General features: G+C 39.3%; 1 protein-coding gene across 2 annotated transcripts in view; it reads left to right on the forward strand.

Annotated features, from left to right (window-relative positions):
* The window catches only part of LMBRD1 (LMBR1 domain containing 1), a 244,472-nt gene that overhangs the window by 35,035 nt on the left and 185,628 nt on the right, over positions 1-23,809 (forward strand). For both annotated transcript variants that reach the window (XM_026654807.1, XM_026654799.1), the window contains exons 4-5: positions 6,517-6,614; positions 11,741-11,808. In XM_026654807.1, coding sequence (XP_026510592.1) covers positions 6,517-6,614; positions 11,741-11,808 — 166 coding nt within the window. The remainder of the gene's footprint in view (positions 1-6,516; positions 6,615-11,740; positions 11,809-23,809) is intronic.

A 23,809-nucleotide genomic window follows, 5' to 3' on the forward strand; every position in this document is an offset into this window, starting at 1 on the left:
GAAAGAAAAAAAGGAATGTAAGTGATTTCTGTATTGAAGGTTTCTTTAGGATACTGAAGAGCTGTACCAGTGCTATTGTAGTGATGGGAATTTCTCGGAGAGACTTACGTGAAGAGTGCTAGTACAGATTACTTTAAGTACCAAAGTGGCTAATGCACTAGGATTATGAACTATTACTTCTGCAGAAGGCCATACTTCCATAAATGTGTCAAGTTTTTTTTAACCTTTCGATGTATTCTTTTGGGGTCACATCAGACTTGCTAGTGTGATTTGCCGGTAGATATGCTTATCTGGTTTCTGCATACAAGTTCCTGGACACATCAATAACGTAAAATAGAGCGAATTTGGAAAATGGATAAAATGATTAAGACCAATGAGAAAAAGTACAGTCTGAATAGCTATAGCTCTATAAAGCCCCTAAGGTGGGACATAATTGCCTACAAGTATCTGAAGGATTCAACTGACAATGGAAGGAGGTTTAGTGTAGTACAAGATGTTTCAAGAGTAATTAGATGAACTGAGCATAGGAGAAACTAAGTTTAATATCAGAAATACTACCTAAAACTGTTACTTAAAAGCTCAGATTTAGAGTTAGGGACCTCATTGTGTCAAGTAATGTAGAAATGAGACAGGCACTGCCTCAAAGAGTTTACAAAGGGTAGAGAGGAAAGGATTGAAACTTAACTTGTGTATACGGGAAGAAGATGCTAATGAGAGAGAAGTGGGAACATTATTATTATTAGACTATGAAAATTAATTTTCTAATCTGTCAGCAAATGCCCATTTATTTTTTGTCTTACACTCCCTTAGAAATTACAGCAAAAAATCAATAGTAGTTTGTAATAAATTCAACTTTAGTTTTCCAGTGTGATATCTTGAGATTGACCAAACACTCTGAATAAAAACGGCTTCTAAAACCCACTTTAATACTACAGTGGAGTAAAGATGAGTTTTATTGCATACCTTCTGCATACGTACATCTAGAAAGACTACTGAATAATTCAGTGTTTAACAGTGAGCGATAAAGGTATTTTATGTTTCTGGAACAGTCAAGTTACTCTACTATAATAGAGTTGCTTATTTAAAGTTATATCTTACTAGTACAGTATGAAGTGTACATTGGCTTTCTTAAAAATAATTTAGTTGGCCTTGACTATTTCACTGTTACGATCCTTCATATATGAATAAGAACCTGTTTGGAGGGAGTAAGGTAACCTGTGCAGTAAAGATGCTAGTCATGTTGCTTAATGTGCTACTGGTGAATCCATTGTGATGGGCCTGGTTTAATAACCTCGATGGAAAAGAAAATAAGTCCTTCTAGAACTGTGCCTTGAGCTGTAGATTGCATTAGATTTTCAACTCTTGTCTGCTTGTATTTGTATGGTGCCTAGTAGAATGGGTTCCCAATCCCAAGGGGTGCTCCGTTAAAACATCTGGATTATGATTTCTTTAATACAATAGTTTGTTTCATGTGATGGTGGTTATCGGTTGTGGGATTCCTCCCTAGATAAGGTTCAGAATTTAACTTGTTACAATTCTAAAATGAAAGAATATGGCGTAGACTTTTTTGGCTGAGAGGTTCTGTTGCTGATTCAGCTGGTGTTTGTACTTTACAAACTGTCTTACTAAAAAGGAAGTTTGAATTTTGTTGTTTTGTGGGGGGTAGCTATATCTGTGAAACTTAAGTTTGTGAACAAAGAGTGCCAATCAATTAATTAGTAACTGATGTAGAAAAAAAATTAGAACTCTCTTCTCCCTGAGTTCTATCTACTACATTTTTAACTAAGAACTCATGCCCCTACCACTTAGAACTGTTTTTGTCCTGGAAAAAAAACCCTGCATCAGAAGTTGTCATGTGGGATAGCCCTTAGCATTCTTGTCCACGTTTAGCCTCTACTTTTGTTGAGGAAGAAATTGATATGACCTTCCATTTGCATTCTTACAGACAGTGTATTGCAGATGGGATGAGCTACTGGGGTGGGAGGGATAGCTCAGTGATTTGAGAATTGGCCTGCTAAACCCAGGGTTGTGAGCTCAATCCTTGAGGAGGCCACTTAAGGATCTGGGGCAAAATCAGTACTTGGTCCTGCTAATGAAGGCAGGGGGCTGGACTCGATGACCTTTCAAGGTCCCTTCCAGTTCTAGGAGATAGGATATCTCCATTTATTTATTTATTTACTTTTTCAGGGCTGTGATCCTGAAAGAAAACTGGTACTCTTTAACTGTGCTTTCTATATAAGCTTCAGAAGACCATAACTGTCTAAGTACCATCTTTGTTTCAGACTACATTGTTTTGAATGCCACTGAATTGACTTAGGAAGACCTATTATGTTGAAGAAAAATAGATGTTTAAGTGATATAAACAAAATGGATTAAGGTGTCTAATCTTCTCCCATGAAGATAAATAGTATGCATTAATAACTCAAATCTTTCAAAGGTAATGGCCTTGCCTTTTCTAATTTCTTCACATGCTCAAGAGCTTTCTGCCTACTAGGCAGAGCAGGCCATTGTCAGTTTCTGATATTCAGACTGCTGTCTGGACCTACAGAACCTTTTCTCATAATCTTCAGAATCTTGCTTGGTATAATAACCTTCTGAAAAACATAACCTGTTTTTGTGAGAGTTTAACTTTTCATAGAGCAGCATAGAGGAGCAATAAGAATATTGAATTCATATGTAAATGCAATGTTTTGTTTACTCGGTCTTCAGTATCTTTCTCCCTGCTTTCTCTTCCTGAACAAAAGTACAGGTACAGTACTTTGTTACTCATAATCCTAATACAGTGTTATTGGGGGAAGGGATAGCTCAATGGTTTGAGCATTGGCCTGCTAAACCCAGGGTTGTGAGTTCAATCCCTGAGGGGGCCATTTGGGGCAAAAATCTGTCTGGGGGTTGGTCCTGCCTTTGTAAGGGGGGAGGGATAGCTCAGTGGTTTGAGCATTGGCCTGCTAAACCCAGGGTAGTGAGCTCAATCCTTGAGGGGGCCACTTAGGGATCTGGGGCAAAATCAGTACTTGGTCCTGCTAGTGAAGGCAGGGGGCTGGACTCGATGACCAGTCCATCTCCAGTTCTAGGAGATACGATATCTTCTTTAATTTAATTTTAATTTAATTTAATTTATTTTAATTTAATTTTAATTGACCCTTTTCAAGGTTTAGTTGGACTACAAATTTTTGAAAATTATCATTTTATGTTGCTTAGTAGGCCTCTGTTCTACTTTACTGAATTTTTGTAATGAACTTGTACATTTTAGTTTATCAACAACTATAATATTTTCCCCACAAACTGTCCTACTTCAGCAAGGTAATCAAAATCTTTAGCATATGGTTATCTTTTTATAGCCATGTAATGAATCTGCTTCTGAATGGTCCACTGATTAAAATATGCCTCAAAAATGGTCATATTGCATATTGTAGGGAAACTGATTATATAAAAACATTTCCTTCAGTGTAGAATCTGTCCTCCAGGCTATTGCTCTCAAAAGCCAAATGAAAGAGCATCAACTTCTGAAACCTTAGTCGTTCCTGAAAGATTAAGTAAAGTTTTTCAGCAACTGAATTATCTACAGTTTGGCCAGAATTGCAGCTGGAAAGAAAAATGGCCTTCAGGCATCAGGAGGAGGAAAAGGACAATCATGTTAACCACTCAAGAAATCAGTAGTCCCTATTAAAACCAAGGACCATTTGGCTGCCAAGTTGTTGCTTTAAAATCCTAGCCCCTATTCGCTACCATGTTAAACAATAAACAAAGTAAAAAGCAGTGTGTGGCAAAAAAATCATCCTTTTAAAAAGTTCAAGTTAAATCCTATTGAGGAAAATAGAAAGAAGCATAAACTCTCTAGTAAATGAAGTGTAAAAATATAATTAGGAAGGCCAAAAAAGAATTTGAAGAACAGCTAGCCAAAGAGTCAAAGTAAGGCAAAAAAAAATTTCTACACATCAGAAGTAGGAAGCCTGCTAAACAACCAGTGGGGGCCACTGGGTGATTGAGATGCTAAAAGAGCACTGAAGGAAGGTAAGGCGATTGCGAAAAGCTAAAAACTCTTTGCATCGGTCCTCATGGCTGAGCATGTGAGTCAGATTCCCAAACTTGAGCCATTATTTTTAGGTGACAAATCTGAGGAACTGTCCCAGATTGAGGAGTCGGAGGAGATTTTGGAACAAATTGATAAATTAAACCGTTATCTGACCTCTTGATGAAATCTTGGTGTCATAAGGAATTCAACTATGAAATTGCACAGCTACTAACTGTGGTACGTCACCTATCGCTTAAATCAGCTTCCGTACCGTATGACTGGAGGATAGCAAATATGAGTCATTTTTTAAAAAGGCTCCAGAGGCTATCCTGGCAATTACAGGCCGGTAAGCCTAACTTCAGTACCTGGCAAATTGGTTGAAACTGTAGTAAAGATCAGAATTATCAGACACCTCGATGAACACAATGTGTTGGGGAAGAGTCAACATGTTTTTTGTAAAGGGAAATCATGCCTCACCAATCTACTAGAATTCTTTGAGGGAGTCAACAAACATGTGGACAAGGGGGATCCCATGGATATAGTTATTTAGATTTTCAGAAAACCTTTGACAAAGTCCCTCACCAAAGGCTCTTAAGCAAAGTAAGGTATCATGGGATAAGAGGGAAAGTCCTCTCATGGATTAGGAACCAGTTAAAAGATAAGACACAAAGGGTAGGAATAAATGGTCAGTTTGTCAGAATGGAGAGAGGTAAATAATGGTGTCCCTCAGGGGTTTGTACTGGGACCAGTACTGTTCAGCATATTTGTAAATAATCTGGAGAAAGGGCTAAGCAGTGCGGTGGCAAAGTTTGCAGATGATACAAAAGTACTCAAGATGGTTAAGTCCAAAGCAGACTGTGAAGAATTACAAAGGAATCTCACAAAACTGGGTGACTTTGTAACAAAATGGCAGATGAAATTCAATGTTGATAAATGCAAAGTAATGCAAATTGGAAAATACAATCCAACTATACATAGAAAATGATGGGGTCTTAATTAGCTGTTACCACTCAAGAAAGAGGTCTTGGAGTCCTTGTGAATAGTTCTCAAACATCCACTCAGTGTGCAGCGGCAGTCAAAAAAGCTAACAGTGTTGGAAATCATTAGGAAAGGTATAGTAAGACAGAAAATATCATTGCCTCTATATAAATTCATGGTACACCTACATCTTGAATACCAGCCTAATTTGTAATACATATAGGAAACCATACTAGACATTATAAATTATCCTAAAACAAAAGGGTGACAATCAGTCATAAGGATTGTTCTGGTCTGTCATTTCTTTCTGCTATTCAAAAAGGGTGGCTGGCAGGATGAAATCAAATCATACATTACTTCTCATAGTAGAATTATAAAATCCTGCTCCTACACAGGATTTGCACATTGAATCCTTACATTATTTTTCATTTTCTTTTAATAAGAACAAGCATCCTCCCCTAAACTTATAGCATGTAATCTGAGGAAAGACAACTTTCTGAAGACTTTCAAGTAAATGTTAATTAGTTCATGAATTTAGTTCTTTTACAAAGTGAAAGGAAGCAATATTAACTGTCTAATCTGTTCCTCCCCACCTCCCTCCTCATTTTAGGCATATTGTGCCCTTCTTCCTTCACATGTCTGTTCGTTCCTGCTCTGTCACTATGGCTACTGGAAGTATGTGGGTGTCAGCTATTCACAACTGTGAAATATGAGGCAGGATGGAGAGGAGAGGGTGTGTCATTTGATTCTTTTCCATCAATGAGAGGAGGGCTACACTCTCACCATCGCTTGTCTCCACCAGTGTCAAAGGAGTGATCCAGCAACTCATTCCAGTTTTTGGGCTATTGGTGGCTTTTTTTTCTTCTTCCTCTTCTCATCCCTTCTGTGATGGAAGGGCTCAGTCTCAGTGACAGAATTATATTTTTGTGGTCTGAAGCCTTGAGGAAGGAGAAGGTGCTGGCTATTGAAATTTTCTGTCCTATATCCCCTTCCTCCCTAATAACTCCTGACAGCATATTGGCAATAGGATACTAGTTTTCAAAAGAACTGATGGTTGGAGTCTGATTTATTTGTACGTCAAACATATATTCAGTAATTACTGATGGTTTATTTTGTAGGGGAAAAAAAGTCTTGTGACATAATAGCTCTAAAGATCACATGACTGACAACATATGTAGGAATAATTGCAGATAATTTGATCATATAATTGCATGACATTTGAAAACCTGCATTACCAGTTATTATGACTTATTGTTGAGATCTGACAGGTTTCTCTTAATGGTTGATGTGTAATAAATGTCTTATCTAGCCAGCAAATGACTAGACTCACTGCAATCTCAGCCCACTTGTTCTAAAGGTAAATTATCAGAATGACACCTTTTTTTTAGTTGGGATGAGAGGAAATGGTGAAGATCTAAGACATTTTGATTACTTTACCAGTTAATTTTTAGCTGTTGTGGTGTAACAATGTAAACCAACACAACTTGGATTTAATTTTTTGTCTGCTTTTTTTCTCTCCTCAGCTTTGTATTCCATCATATTGTTCTGTGTGTTTTTGTGGATCCCTTTTGTCTATTTCTATTATGAGGAGAAGGATGAAGATGATACCAGCACATGCTCAGTAAGTTCATTTATGCCACACCTAGCTTTGACTTGTTTCTTAAGGTCTGAATGCAGTAGCCAGATAATAATGAAGTCTAACATCTGTTCTGCTTCAACTGTTCAGAGTACCTTTTGTTGAACCATTATCTCTGATCTTAATTTTAAACAAAATAAGTAGGGCTGTCAAGTGATTAATAAAAATTAATCGCACAAATAAACAATAGAATACCTTTTATTTAAATATTTTTGGATGTTTTCTACGTTTTCAAATATATTGATTTCAATTACCACACAGAATACAAAGTGTACAGTGCTCACTTTCTATTTATTTTTATTACAAATGTTAGCACTGAAAAGAAATAGTATTTTTCAATTCCATCATTATAATTACTGTAGTGCAATCTCTTTATCATGACCGTTGAACTTACAAATGTCGAATTATGTACAAAAAAATTACTGCATTCAAAAACAGAACAGTGTAAAACTTTAGAGCCTACAAGCACTCAGTCCTACTTCAGCCAATTGCTCAGACAAACAAGTTTGGTTACAATTTGCAGGAGATAATGCTGCCCGCTTTTTGTTTACAACATCACCTGAAAGCAAGAACAGGCATTCTCATGGGATTGTAGTAGCCGGCATCAGAAGATATTTATGTGCCAGATGCACTTAAGATTCGTATGTCCCTTCATGTTTCTACACCATTCCAGAGGACATGTGTCCATAATGATGAAGGGTTCTGCTCAATAACGATCCAAAGCAGAGCGTACCGACGCATGTTCGTTTTCATCAATTGAGTCAGATGCCACCAGCAGAAGGTTGATTTTCTTTTTTGGTGGTTCGGGTTCTGTAGTTTCCGCATTGGAGTGTTGCTCTTTTAAGACTTTTGAAAGAATGCACCATGCCTCATCCCTCTCAGATTTTGGGCGATACTTCAGATTCTTAAATCTTGGGTCGAGTGCTGTAGTTATTTTTAGAAATCTCACATGGCACCTTCTTTGTGTTTAGTCAAATCTGCTGTGAAAGTGTTCTTAAAACTAACAAGTGCTAGATCATCATCCGACACTGTTATAATATGAACTATATGGCAGAGTGTGGGTAAAACCGAGCAGGAGTCCTACAGTTCTACGCCAAGGAGTTCAGTCACTAATTTAATTAACGCATTTTTTTTTTTTAATGAGCATGGAAGCATGTCCTCTGGAATGGGTGCTGAAGCATGAAGGGGCACATGAATGTTTAGCATATCTGGCACGTAAATATCTTGCAACGCCAGCTACTACAGTGCCATGCGAATGCCTGTTCTCACTTTCAGGTGATGTTGTAAACAAAAAGCGGGCAGTATTATCTCCTGCAAATTGTAACCAAACTTGTTTGTCTGAGCAATTGGCTGAAGTAGGACTGAATGGACTTGTAGGCTCTAAAGTTTTACACTGTTTTGTTTTTGAGTGCAGTTATGTACCAAAAAATAATCTACATTTATAAGTTACACTTTCATGATAAAGAGATTGCACTATAGTACTTGCCTGAGGTGAGTTGAGAAATACTATTTTATCATTTTTACAGTGCAAATATTTATCAAAAATAATATAAAGTGAGCACTGTACACTGTATCCTGTGTTGTAATAAAAATCAATATATTTGGAAATGTAGAAAAACATCCAAAAATATTTAATACAGTTCAATTGGTTTTGTGTTTAACAGTGTGATTAATCACGTGAGTTAATTGCGATTGACAGCCCTAAAAATAAAACATACACTGACATTCAAGTCTTTAATTTGAAGAAGTTGGTGGTTACTTCTGTTACAAGAAACATAGTAGACTTCTTTAAAAATATGCTAAATTAAGGAGTCCATTTGAGTTGCAATATTAATACTTAGTTTAATGTTAATTATCCATGATATGCCCTCCACAGTGCTCCATTGTAGCAGTCACATTTTAGCAGAATGTCAGGCAGAAGGACAACAAGGAGTCTGGTGGCACCTTAAAGACTAACAGATTTATTTGGGCATAAGCTTTCGTGGGTAAAATCCTCACTTCTTCAGATGCATAGAGTGAAAGTTACAGATGCAGGCTTTATATACTGACACATGAAGAGCAGGGAGTTACTTCGCAAGTGGAGAACCAGTGTTGACCGGGCCAATTCAATCAGGGTGGATGTAGTCCACTCCCAATAATAGATGAGGAGGTGTCAATTCCAGGAGAGGAAAAACTGCTTCTGTAATGAGCCAGCCACTCCCAGTCCCTATTCAAACCCAGATTAATGGTGTTAAATTTGCAAATGAATTTTAGTTCTGCTGTTTCTCTTTGAAGTCTGTTTCTGAAGTTTTTTTGTTCAATGATAGTGACTTTTAAATCTGTAATAGAATGACCAGGGAGATTGAAGTGTTCACTTACTGGCTTATGTATGTTACCATTCCTGATGTCCGATTTGTGTCCATTTATTCTTTTGCGGAGGGACTGTCCGGTTTGGCCAATGTACATGGCAGAGGGGCATTGCTGGCACATGATGGCATATATAACATTAGTAGATGTGCAGGTGAATGAGCCCTTGATGGTGTGGCTGATGTGGTTGGGTCCTCTGATGGTGTCGCGAGAGTAGATATGGGGACAGAGTAGGCAACGAGGTTTGCTACAGGGATTGGTTCCTGGGTTGGTGTTTCTGTGGTGTGTAGTTGCTGGTGAGTATTTGCTTCAGGTTGGGGGGTTGTCTGTAAGCGAGGACTGGCCTGCCTCTCAAGGTCTGTGAGAGTGAGGGATCATTTTCCAGGATAGGTTGTAGATCGTGGATAATGCGCTGGAGAGGTTTTAGCTGGGGGCTGTATGTGATGGCCAGTGGTGTTCTGTTATTGTCCTAGTTGGGCCTGTCCTGTAGTAGGTGATTTCTGGGTACCCATCTTGCTCTGTCAATCTGTTTCCTCACTTCCCCAGGTGGGTATTGTAGTTTTACGAATGCTTGATAAAGATCTTGTAGGTGTTTGTCTCTGTCTGAGGGGTTGGAGCAAATTCGGTTGTATCTTAGGGCTTGGCTGTAGACAATGGATCGTGTGATGTGTCTTGGATGGAAGCTGGAGGCGTGTAGGTACGTATAGCGGTCAGTAGGTTTCCGGTATAGGGTGGTGTTTATGTGACCATCACTTATTTGCACTGTAGTGTCCAGGAAGTGGATCTCTTGTGTGGACTGGTCCAGGCTGAGGTTGATGGTGGGGTGGAAATTGTTGAAATCCAGGTGAAATTCTTCAAGGGCCTCCTTTCCGTGGGTCCATATGATGATGTCATCAATGTAGCGCAAGTAGAGGAGGGGCACTAGGGGACGAGAGCTGAGGAAGCGTTGCTCTAAGTCAGCCATAAAAATGTTGGCATACTGTGGGGCCATGCGGGTACCCATAGCAGTGCCACTGACTTGAAGGTATAAGTTGTCCCCAAATCTGAAGTGGTTATGGGTGAGGACAAAGTCACAAAACTCAGCCACCAGGCGTGCTGTGGCCTCATCAGGGATACTGTTCCTGACAGCTTGTAGTCCATCCTCATGTGTAATATTGGTGTAAAGTGCTTCTACATCCATGGTGGCCAGGATGGTGTTTTCAGGAAGAACACCAATGCATTGTAGTTTCCTCAGGAAGTCGGTGGTGTCTCGAAGATAGCTGGGAGTGCTGTAGCGTAGGGTCTGAGGAGAGAGTCCAAATAGCCAGATAATCCTGCTGTAAGAGTGCCAATGCCTGAGATGATGGGGCATCCAGGGTTTCTGGGTTTATGGATCTTGGGTAGCAGATAGAATACCCCTAGTCGGGGTTCTGGGGGTGTGTCCATATAGATTTGTTCCCGTACTGTAGCTGGGAATTTCTTGAGCAGATGGTGTAGTTTCTTTTGGTATTCCTCAGTGGGATCAGAGGATAGTGGCCTGTAGAATGTGGTCTTGGAGAGTTGCCTGGCAGCCTCCTGTTCATAATCCGACCTGTTCATTATGACTACAGCACCTCCTTTGTCAGCCCCTTTGATGATAATGTCAGAGTTGTTTCTGAGGCTGTGGATGGCATTGCGTTCCGTATGGCTGAGGTTATGGGACAAGTGATGTTGTTTGTCCACAATTTCAGCCTGTGCACGTCTGTGGAAGCACTCTATGTAGAGGTCCAGTCTGTCACTTTGACTGTCAGGAGGAGTCCACGCAGAGTTCTTCTTCTTGTAGTGTTGGTAGGAGGGTTCCTGTGGGTCAGTGCACTGTTCAGTGGTGCGTTGAAAATATTCCTTGAGTCGGAGACGACGAAAGTAGGCTTCCAGATCACCGCAGAACTGTATCGTGTTCGTGGGGATGGTGGGACAGAAAGAGAGTCCCCGAGGTAGGACAGACTCTTCTGCTGGCAGAAGGAACAATTCTCTTGGTCCCAACCTTCCCTACACCCAGGGTATAAATACTGTACCCTATAACAGTCTCTCAGGTATTCTGTCCTGAAGCTCTGTTCGTAACTGGGCTCTAAAGTAAAAGAAGAATGGTAAAAATGGCTTTGAGTTCATGTAGTCAGAAAACTAGTTACTTCTCCTAAGGAGGAACATGTCTCTAAGAAGGAACATGTGACAAGAGTGCCATTAAATGAAAACAGGCAGCAGTGCTCTCCTGACACTAGCATTTATTCTGAATGCCACATTAGGAGAATAGTTAATTTAATGAAAATGTCAATCAAACTCCCCATAGCAGTACTAGAGTTCAGATTAGGGCTTGTTGCAGATACATGCTTATATTTGTCACTCTACTTCATAGTACAAGCAGACTGGAGAAGAAAGTTCTGATTAGTCTATTAGTATAGTGCCTTTTTCTCTATTGAATAGCACACCCAAGATGGATGTTCAAGAGGATTTAAAGCAGTGACATTTGGCCAGAGCAGGTTGCCTGAGCATATATTTTGTGTGATAGAGCTTAATTTCATATGGTTATTACCTCTTAACATCTGCCTTAGAGTTAACAAATCGTATAGTTTGAAGTTTGCATTCTTGAAACAAAATCAGTTTTAGTTTTGTTGAACAGTAATATTTTTATAGAAAGCATGTCGCACTAAATATTCTATCCTGTGATTTTATTGGTTAAAAATGCAGATGTTTTATTTGATTTTTTTAAATTTTCAATATAGTAACACTTTGTTTAATTTAAAATACAGCATTTTCAAACTGCACTCAAGTATACTCTGGGATTCCTCATGGTTTGCGCAGTTCTTCTTCTAATTGGGTAAGTATATACTTCATTGAAGTGAAGGTAAAGGAAAAAATTAGATTAATAACTGAAGAGGTAAAGTGAAAAATAGCATCATAAAAAAAAATCCCTATAAGGATTCTGATATCCTGAATCACCAGAGCAAAGCTAGGGTAAGTTATGGTAACATCAGACCCACAATGGAGCCTTTTTTTCTTCTGTTCAGTTTTTTAAATTCTTCATAATATACAGATCTTGGGGGGAGAGAGACTCTCATACTCAAGATTGTCAGGGATGTATCTTAAACATTTGAATCCATTTCTATAGTTGAGGAAAACTATCCAGCTATTTCATGTTGCCTACTGTATTTCGATGCATACACGTAGGAGGAAGAATTAGTTATGCATGCAGCTTTAACTTTGGATTTTTCTGATTTTGTGCTATCTTAAAACTTAATATATTTGTATGAAATATAATGCTTATAATTAGTCTTAAGTTTACATCATAATATACACTATAGGCCATGTAATGAGAATATCTAAACTTCTGTATTTCCTGATTTCCTTTTTAAACCTGTGAAATTCATTTGTGCATTAAGGCCCTAATTTAGGAAGCCATGTGGATGGTGGGCTAAGAGTTTTTTATGCCTGTGCATAAATGCTTTCTGAATTTGGATCGAATAGTTCAGTGTGGGCTTATACTTACGTATGTACATACATAATTGTCTTTTGGTGTAAAGGCTTTATTGGCTTTAGTTTGGGATATATGCATTACTCAAGTAAGGGAATAAGAAATTATTTTCTTTCCCATAAATGATAGTGTTCTGCAGAAATTTAAGCATTATTCCCTGTCCTGTTTGTTTCATCTTTAATAATTAGGTGTATAGTTAGATGCCACCGGACTCCTTGTTGTTTAGGTGTGTATACAGTACTTAATGAAAGAACCTGCCATGGCACATGAACTAAGTAGTGTTTAAATGTTTCTAAAGTATGATGGAACATTCAGTTTCTTTAACTCTGTGTATGGTATCTTCACAGGATGAACCCTACAAAGTGATCCTTGGATGGATAGACAGTAGAATATCAAGTAGAAGTAGATATTAGCACTATATATAAACCTTGTGAGAGAGCACTGTAGTAGAGTCCAGTTCTGATGTGTACATAGCAAAAACTATACTGACCAATTGGAACAAGTGCAGAAAAGAGCTACAATTATTATTTGGAGTTTGGAAAACCTGCTTTACAATGAAACTAATTAAGCTCAATCTATTTAGCTGATTTAAGAGACTGCGAAGAGGTGACAAATTCAGGCTAGATATAAGATGAAAATGTGTGGGTAACTAGCTATTGAAATAACTTAAACTTACCTTTCAGTCTCTTGAAGTCTGCAAGTCAAGAGTGAAGCTTGAATTCAGCTAGAATTTATAGGTTTGATGCAGGAAGTATTGGATTAAATTCTATGGTCTTTTAGTAGGGGTGGCAGAAAGGAGAGGTTATAATTACTGTAGGCACAATGTAGCTTACAGTGGCAGAGCTTAGTTCTGTTATGTCTGGTTAAGTTGCGCTCTTCTGCTATGTGGTCTTCCTTGTGCAACCCGCTTTCAAGCTGCTCCCACAGTCTGCTATATACACTCCTATCTAATCTTCAGGATATCAGTCTGATCCCCTATACCATTTTTGGGGGAAAAGTGTCCTCCAAGTTTACTAAATATCTGTTGGCTAGATTCTGAACTAGATGTTTACCTTTCTAAAATGACCCGTGGCTCAATCTTTTCTATCCAGTTAAATATGGGGGTTACCCAGTAATGAGCTAGCAGGTTCACTGTAGTGTTGGTAAAAGAAAACCGTTCCCACAGTGAGGTATGGCCATAATCCATATTATTTTTAAAATTGTGGCTAATAACCAAATCTGTTAAGAAAATGATTTTTAATTTAAAAGTCAATATTTACTCAGTTATTGATTAGTATCTGATGCAATCAGGGATTAAAGTTGATTAAACATTGGCTGGGGCAATGAGAGTTTCCTCCCAGGAGGAGCTGAAGCTGGTGGGGATGGCTACTTAACTAAGACAGAGAGAGGAGTGAGTCTTGCACTTCGCGCTTGTGCCCCCTAACCTATTAACCTCACCAAAGAATTATGGTGGTAGGTATGTATGTCCTTATTCCTGGAAAAAAGTAGAAGGATCTCACACACCATAGCTGTGTGTGTAAATGTGGATAAATGTTGCTTTTTAATGGCAACCAAGTACACAAAAATGAAATATTGATGATCTTGGCTCACAACTACTTTTCCTTTCTAAATGCCTTCTGTCACCAGAAGACACTTTTAAATAATGTTGAATTTTTCTAGATACTATAGAAATATCGCTGTTAAACTATTCATGTGTACCTTATTTATATTGATAGGTACACCTCTACCCCGATATAACGGTGTCCTTGGGAGCCAAAAAATCTTACCATGTTACAGGTGAAACCGTGTTATATCGAACTTGCTTTGATCCACCGGAGTGCGCAGCCCTGCCCCCCCTGGAGTGGTGCTTTACCGCGTTATATCCAAATTTGTGTTATATTGGGGTAGAGGTGTATGTTTCTTTTAAACTGCTTGTTTACCCGTTTCGGCTTGTCATGTTTTCTTGTGCATATGGTTTGCTTATGACTACTCCATGAGTCACTTCAGCTGCGTGCCTAAAACTTGAAGCATATTCCTAGATTACTCTCTTGATTTGATTAGTTGAGGCATCCCTACACAACAATATCTCAGCAGTCCATAGTATAAAAAATAATTCAAGGCTGTAACGTAATGCCTATAACCAAAAATAATGTTCATTTGATTACCACATGTAAAGTGTTTGAATTACACACATTCTACTCAGAGTATCCTAAATTTCCTTGTTGCAGTATAATTTTTAAAAATCCTATGAATGTAGTTTTAATGTAATTTGTCTATAAATAAAGATGACTGAGTTGAATTTCAATAGCTTCTAGAATTAAGTCACCAAAGACTACAATTAAATCCCTCATGTTTGAGCATCAAAATTTAAACTACCTTTTTATATAATCTTGGCGTTAGAACTAGTTACAGGAACTTGCAACATATGCTTCAGGTTATCTTCTACCTTCTACTTCCCTTGTGCATTTATACTTTCCCTTGTTCTGGGTAGCCCAATTGTTATGAGTGACTAATAGGTTCCCAGAGAAGGAATATAGCTCAAGGGCTGAAAACAGGCGAGAAGACATTGAGAGTCTACTCTGAAAAGTGACTGTGGAGTTTGGCATTGTGGGGTTTCTTGTTTGTGGGAATGACTTCAGATAAAATGAGCAGCCCAATTCTGAGGTGCAATTCAAATGGAAGTAAAACAGAAAGTTAGTTTTAACTGCAGTCCATAAATGTCAGTCCTGTTTAAGTGTCAAGTTGGGTTCTTTCTTTATCTCGCGTCACTTGTATGAAGATTATACACCCAGTTGTAAACCTGTGCAACCTTAATGTCTGCCACTTATCTCCTCAGTGGTGACTTTTCAGTCCTGCTGCCTTCAGTGGATTTGTGCACTTCTGTATGATTAGATTTTAGTAGACAAGTTTGTAGATCCACAAGGAGATGCATTCACTTTCCTGTAGCTCTGTTGGTTCTGGTTTTGCATCATCTGTTGAATCAAAGCTAGAGTTTAGAGAGAAACTATTGCCACTGCTAAAAAGGATGGACTACTATCCTAAACAAAGTCCGTCTTCATGGCAAGTGTACAGCTGGAGCTGACTGTGCTGTCACAGTTTTATTGGGAGTCTCATTTGTGGGCCATCCTCCGAAAACAATTGATGCCCCACATTCTAGAAGGTACAGTGATAGACTTCCTATTGTTCTATGCATGAAAGTGTCTCCCCAAGTTGTTGATCCTTTGAGAACTAAGGAAGTTCCTGTCTGTTTTGCATTACAAATAAACCGCAGGAATTTGGCTAATATACAGTATCTTGAGAACAAATTCCCGTGCCTTTGTTTTTATAGTTTGGCTAGTTAATTTGGGGGTGTTGCAGCTGTTCAATAGTTGAAGACAGGTCTAAATGTCTTACACACATTCTGTGTGATGGTTAGTAACTGTACAGCCAACTGAAGATCAGCCAACCACTTTGTTCCATTGCATACCCCTGTGGGCCAGAGAGATTATGGCAAAGGATGCCTGCTTATAGGCGCTGAACCAGAAGAGGGTTGAATTATGTTGCAATGCTAGGGTCCTGGTAGTGCAGTGGAGACATATTTTTAATCTCTGTATAACAAATTTCAGTTTTTAGAATAGAAAAAGCATGGGTGGGGATAGCCAAGACAGAAGTCATTGAGAATCTTAGTGACTTAATTGGGCCCAGTCCTCTTTCCTCCTCCCCATCAACAATGCTGTATCTTCTTGCCTACTTTCCTTGTTTAACCCATCTTTGTGCCCCAATGACCACATCACATCCCTCATATTTTTCCTTAGTCTCTTGATACATTAGTTGCCTCCTTTATAGTAAAACATGGCTTTTCTCAATCCTAAAAAAGTTCGTTCACCTCACATCCCACTCCACTATTGCTTATCCTTATTTCTCCTTTACTTCTCTGAACTTAGGTTGTACCACTTACAACTTAGCCATCAGTTCCTTTTGTCAAACTGTCCTGGCTTTTGCCTTATGCACTTCACTGAGTAAACCGCTTTCCCTGAGGTCTTGAATGACATTCTCTTGGCCAAATCTCATGGCTTCTGCTTTATCCTTCCTTGACATGTAGGTTGCTTTTGACACTGCTGATAATGCCATGGTTCTTGAAATCTTGTCCTCCACTTAGCTCTTGCAACTACATCTTCCTCTGGTGGCTTTCCTCTTACTACTTTGATATCTTCTGTGCCTTCTCTTTCCATGAGGGTCTTAAAGGACTTTGTTATTGACCCATTCTTCTTTTCCTTTTACCATTTCATGAAGTAACATTCAGCTTCTCCTGCCAACATAGCTACTGTTTCTTGTGGAGATGGAATTAAGCTGACGGGCTCTCTCCCTTCAGCTTATAGCATCTTCACCAGACGAGCTACAGCAGCAAGACTGCTTTGATGCAAATTTGTAGTGTAGACCTGCCTTTACCGTTGTACTCATTCAACTAGGTGTCAAACATGTTTCCTGGGTAATGTGGCTGACTGGAATAGGCTTATTTTGCATAGGGTTAGACATGTGCTCAGCACACTGCACAAAATGAAAGTTACAGTAAAAAATGAAGGTTCCAATACAAACTGAAATTCACATTTTGACCCTGATGTATCCCACTTTGTCACAATAATCATCTGGTTATTTTCTGCCACCCCTAATCTTGGCAAAATTGAATTCCTAGTTTTCCTCCCCAGTTTTCTTACCCTCCACTCCCTCATTCACTATGGACAACAACATTAATCTTTCCTGTTGCTTAGATATGTAACATGGATGTCCACCTTCTCTCTAGCTAGGCTTACATATCTGGGCTACTTCAACATGATTCTGCTGCTGCTTCCTCTGCAGCATCTGAAATTCAGTTTCTCTTTTAGCGCAGAGTCCTAAAACTCTCCTTAAGGCCCATATAGCTTTGTCTACTACTGCAACCTCCATCTGTTTGGCTTTAACTAGTACCCACATTACAGCTCCAGAGGCACATTCAAAATACTGCTTTTAAGATAACATGATCAGAATAGGTGAAGTTAACACTTTGTGGTGTAAAAAGGAGAAGCCAGTGGAAAGAAACAAATACAAGTTTCATTTTTAAGAACCTTCAGACACTAACCCTCTGTACATATGTGGTCTTGTACTTCACCATGAAATACCTCCTCACTTCTGCCACAGTCCCAATGCACCAGCTATTTCAGCTTTGATCACCTATTAGTCCATGTGTCCCACCAGCACTTTCAAACTATCTTCCATGCAGCCTATAGCCCTAGATTAATTTGCGGGGCAAAATTGTGCAAGTCACTAATTCAGATTCTTTACTCAGGTGGCTAGGTAGAACTTACAAGAAGTGAGACTGGTGAGTCACACACAGACATGAAGACCTTTATTCAATTCTTAAATACAAACAAGTAGAATTGCAACTGTAGAAAAGTAAGAAGAGTAAGGTAGGTATAGCCAAATGACTTCCTGTATTGTGCATACTTCATCTTACGGCGTTCATCAGAAGTGAAGAAGGAAAACCCAGTTAAGTGGAGTAGCATCGTAAGTGGGAATGATGTTGCACGTTTCTATCATCTTGTCATTCTGGTATCACAATTAAGCATTGGCCATGCACCTCTTTATATATATATTTTTTTTATACAGTTTCCTTACATCACACATCTGGGACCATATTTGACTTAGTCTCAGCCCTCTACACATGTGTGGCATTCCAGGGGACCATAATTAGGGTTCTGACTGCTGTCATAAGCTGTTCGCATCAATACGTTTCCTAGTGGTTTTGATACATAAGTGTGGGTTTGCTCCATTTTTACATGTACCTAAAAATATACTAAATCAAGCTCATTTTGTGATTTTTGTTTTGTTTTGTTTTTTGTTTATCACAAGATGCTTATTGCCATATTTTATAATCTTAGGTCAAACACTTAAGCTAACTGTCCAGGCCTCATGCTAACCATTGAAGTCTTATGCTGATTACCAGACCCTGTAGGTCTCAAACTTTATTGCAAAACCTGTTTTTAAATACTTTGATTTCCCTCCCACTTTACATTACAGTTTTAATATCAGCATCTTAGCTTTTGCTAACATATAGATTAGTTTTGAACATAAGCATAAACCTTCCAAGGATCAACATGCCCCTTATGCATGGAACACCAGTTCCTAACTTGTCTGTAAAACCACACCCTTGTACTCCTGCAAATCCCTCCTCAAGACCCATTTACACCATGATCCCTACAGGGAAACTGCCAACAGAAAATGGCTAGATAGCTGGCCAATAGGGACACGAGGTATTGTTTTATATTTTTATTTATATATAAAATAAAATATTTTTAATAAAGTAATTTGCTTCAAGTCATCTTGATTTGCACATTGGTACTCTGCATAGCTAAGTGTTTCCTATCTTTGTTACCCTTGTACTCCCCTCTCTTGTTTCATCAGATTAACATGCACTTGCTGCATTCTGTCTGAATAGTGATGACCTGTAGCTTTACCACTCGAGTTTATCATGGGGGTGGAAAGTTCTAGATTCCAGCTGGGGGCAAAGGCTCTCCAGGCAGGCAGCTCTAAGAAATCATAAACTGACTCGGGAGATATGGGTTTATTTTGTGCAAGTGGTGAATTCAGGGTGCATGTTGAGGTGAGGGACTGTGTGTTTGGGTAATTGTATGGGTGGCTGTTGATTTTATGTATGGGTTGTGTTGGGGAGTTCGTATTGAACTGTATGGGTGTTGAATCAAGCTTTGATCAACTGTGGCAGGTGAGCCAGGTAATCAGTCTGCTGCTCAGTCTCCTTCATATCACTGACTCCTTACAATCAATGAAATAATTGCATGCAAATTAGCTTCAAAGTTAAGGGGGGTGGTTGGTTGTTACTCTGTTATCGCAGTGATGTAAGACTCTTGGGAAGGCATAGATACATGTTTTATTTTATACTAGCTGAAAGCCCATCCTGTTGCCTGGGTGTAATTTGTGAAGTCATGTTAAAGGACAGTGACCGTTGAAAGAAAATATTAGGCAACAAATATAGAATACCAAGGCAAAACATGCATATTGTCAGATTGCAGTGTATGCACATGAAAGCTTCTGTTCATGTCACCTAATTCAAACATACCAACCTCCTCCCCAGTTGTTCAGACCCAGCAGCACTGACTCCTCATTCCCATGCCTTCTGCTGTCTGGGAGCTTCTCTTCTGCAGTGCCACTTCTCCCCTGTGAGGTGATGAGTCATCCTTGAAGTAGAGCCTGATTAATCCATATGTAGTGATGAGTCATTCCTGTGCTAGGCTCCAGCCATCCAGAAGACGGGAGCCAGTCTGGTGACTCTCAAGGAAGGTATATGAGTCAAACAGGAGAAACAGCAGCTCAGTCTGCCCAATGTCACTTCATGGCTTGGAACTCTCCCCTGATTGATAGTGGTGACAGACTCCATAGGCCTTAGCCTGCTCCAGCCCTGCTCTAACTTCAGCCTTCTTCCCAATCCTACTTCACCTCTGTCCTTGCTTCAACCTGTCTCCCAGACCAACTCTTTATTCTGAACCTGTTCTTGACTCCTAGCTCAGATTCCTGGCCCAGCTCCTACCATAGTGGTCAGTATGCCATTCCATATCTTGGTTTCTTACCTCTTCTCTCCCCCCCCCCCCCCACGCTCTTGCTGCCCCAGGACCCTCTCTGCTCTTTGACTATAGATGAAAGCACAGTTCGTGGTAGGGCAGATCTGACATTTGACCCAAAGCTCTCACAGGTTGCTCTACTTGTGTGCCAGCCCTGAAAATTGCAGCATCAGAGGCACTCCTTGATTCATTGTTGACTGCTCCTCTTGCAGGCCTCCCTCTTTTCTCCACATACTACTGTACCCCCATCCCACGTAATACCTAAATTTGCCTCCTGCTCCCCTCTCCCAATATATCTTTGTGTCTCTGCTGTTCCCCACAGTCTGTGTCCTGTCTAACATGCTGAACCATCGTAACAGCCCTTTTACATGTGGGCATGGCTTCAGTCTCATTGAAAAGTGGGAGCCAGCTTTATTAAGGGCAGCCTTACTTCTGTATGCAGATAGACTGTAAGGAAATGTTGGCCATCTTGCTGGCTTTTGGGCAGAAACTGTGTTCCTCTGTTTATCCTAGCACACGATGGGTCCTGATCTTGGTTGGAGTCTCTAATACTGTAATACAAACAAATAACTTGTGCTTGGCACAAGGCATACCCATCAGAGTGGTTTGATCTTTCTTCAAGGAAGGAGAAGAGATCTACATGTTGCATGTGCTTGATAAATGCCAATCTCCATCCCTAAAATTCTCCTGAACAATGTTGGACTTCACAAATTTGTAATTTATTGGCAAAGCAGCAGTTAACTTATTTTCAAGAATATTGGCTTATTTTTAATATTTAAGATTAAGACCTTCAAAAGTGTAGTGTTAGTAGACTAGCAGTAACTTTTTAGCTTGTTTCTGAAACTTATTACTATAGTTTAGCTAACATAAAAACAATTGCAAGTTTCAGTCTAACTCCATCTTAGCTAGACAAGTTCCAAGTAGAATAAAGTCACAAATTTTTCCCAGGAAGTGTAACGAACCATTGGAACACTTCCCAAGAGACATGCTGGAATTTCTGGTGCTTGAAGTCTTAAGACTGGATGCCTGTATAATACTATAGTTCAGGAATCGGCAGCCTTTGGCACGCGGCTCGCCAGGGTAAGCACCCTGGCAGGCCGGGCTGATTTGTTTACCTGCAGCATCTGCAGGTTTGGCCGATCGTGGCTCTCACTGGCCACGGTTCGCCGCACCACGCCAATGGGGGCTGTGGGAAGCGGCGCGGGCCGAGGGATGTGCTGGCCGCCGCTTTGTCAAAGGAGCTGCGTGCCAAAGGTTGCCGATCCCTGCTATAGTTCAACCACAAGTTATTGGGCTTGAGGAAGGAATTACTGAGTGATATTTTATGCTCTGCATTTTGCAGGAAATCAGGGTAGCTGCCATCCCCTGTGACCTTAAAATATTATAATTGCTTAATTGGGGATATGCAAAGACCCTCAGATTCCTGTTTGTTCCCTTCAAAACTTTTACTTCTAAGATTTAAAATACACTTACGAAAGCAGTTTCATGTTTTTGAAACTTGTGATTCTAGTGTGCAGTAGTGAGGTGGGTTTTCCAGCTGTGCTGCTTTATTAAGAGTATAGGAGATTCTGTCCACTGAGCTTCAGTTAAATGGAGTCTCTTTATAATGGGTTTAAATAGAGCTTGGGGTGGGAAGGCTGACAACAGGAAACCTTACAGCAAGGGTTCATTATGTCTGACATTTCCCCAGGGCAGTTTATATTTTCCCTTCTGTATTTTCTGACCTTCAAATGAAGCAAGCATTTAATGAATTGTCTCTGGCTTAGTCCGGTGTTTCAGGCCAACTACCAAACGAGGAATTGAATACTGAAGACATTGTCCAGGGTAGCTGGAATTCTAGAATAAGTTAATATTATCCACAGTAGTCTTTTGAATCTTAAGTGTTATCCCAGAAGTGTGTTTGACAGCAGCAGTTGGGGGTTAGTTAGCTTTCTTGTTTTTTGTTTTGTTTTTGTTTTGTTTTTTTGTTGTATGAAGTTTTCTACAATGTTGCTTTGATGTTGAATATGCCAAACAACTCTGCTCAGCCATCTGAAAAATTGATTAAATTAGTATGATAGAATAGAATCATAATGCACAAATAAATTTAGTTTCTCTCAGATTTATTGTTGGCCAGATGTCTAGCAGAACCATGAAAATCCTAGAATTGATGGTTCTGGCTGCTCTTTTGGACATATGTGCTTCTCTCTGGATTGAGTAGTTCATCTAAATAGAATGACTTCAGTGAAATCTGAAAAACTTGGAAAGTTTGTAATGTTAGTTCACATTTTTACCTGCTTTTGCCACCAAAATACAGATGAACTTTACAGGTAGACTGCCAAAATGTTAACTTTTTTTCATTATAGTAGCAAACCGAAGTTTATTTAATACTTGAAATGTATTGCAGTTCTGTTAAAAGAATTCAAGTTCAATATATGGTTGAAGATAGGGCTTCACCGCTGATGCATGGTTGTGCTATGATTCAGACACACAATAATGGACGAGGCTTTATTTCCTGGTCCTAGTCACATGATCAGGGGCGCATGGACTGATGAAGATGAGTGCATAATAGGCTTTAGTAGCCATGGACTCAAGTGGCTACTTCTATCTTTTCTTTCTTTTTGAAAATGAAATATACCTAAATATTAGGTCATAATAACCACAAATATAAACAGTCTGTTTTCTGATCATATAACCTCAGTCTTTTCTATAGTGTCTTGTTCAGCTGCTGAGGGTAGATCACCAGCTTGTCTGCATTTTCTGCTCCTGATATCTTTTGCTTGTCACTTACTAGGTGTGCATGTTACTTATGTCAACACATGGCCTCCATCAGTAGCACTCTGGATGTTTTCAAGAAGCACAGTACCAGAGTCTTCCTTCATTCTAAGGTTGCCATCCACCTTGTTTTGGAATCTAACAATATTATTGTGTTAGCGGTGACTGTGGTGATCAGCACTGCCATAGGATGTAGGAGCCCCAGTCATATACCAAGACACCATTGTGGTAGGTGCTGTACAAGAATAGAACAGATTATTTCTGCTCCAGGGACAATAGAGGGATGCAGACAGATGGGAGTATAAGGAAATGATGTGACTACTATATTAGTCAAGATGATAGTGATATGAGTGTACCAGTAGTCTATTTCTTTTTTGTAGGCATCACAGAAAAGGAGAGTTTTTAAGGAGAGATTTGGAGGATAATGTTTATATGAAGATTTAACAAGTGGGTGATGGAGGCCAGTGTCATTAGCCAATCAAAGTTGACACTGGCCTCTATGACCCACGTGTTAAATCTTCATACAAACACCTTCTCCAGTGCTTTCTCCCATATTGCCCTTCATGCTCGGGAAGATCTCCTTATAAACATGCACAAAGTTTGGACAGGAGACGACTATTCTGGAGCAGAGGGGTAGATCTGGGAGTAGTCAATATATAGATGGTTTTGTTTGCAGGTGAATTACTGAGACATAAGATGTAAAGGAAAAACAGAAGGGTATGAAAGACAGAGCCCTTTAGTACCATCACAAAGTTTGAGAGAGAAAGAGGAGAAATTGTCTGACTTCTCATGTTTGAAATTCTTTAAACAAAATCCAAGAATTTCAAGTAATTTTGAGTAAAGTTTATTTCACAATCTTGAAACATTAAATTTTTCAGACATTTGCAATCAAAACAATTCAGCAAAATAGACATGAATTTACAAAATGCATTAGTGTTGCAGAACTCGCATTTTCTAGAATTTGTTAAAATTCTCCGAGATCTTAGAGATAAAAGGGAGTTCAGGTGTGGGATGTTAGCTAGAGG

This window comes from Terrapene carolina, unplaced genomic scaffold, assembly GCF_002925995.2.
Source record: "Terrapene carolina triunguis isolate 2854851 unplaced genomic scaffold, T_m_triunguis-2.0 Scaffold42, whole genome shotgun sequence".
Taxonomy (NCBI): domain Eukaryota; kingdom Metazoa; phylum Chordata; order Testudines; family Emydidae; genus Terrapene; species Terrapene triunguis.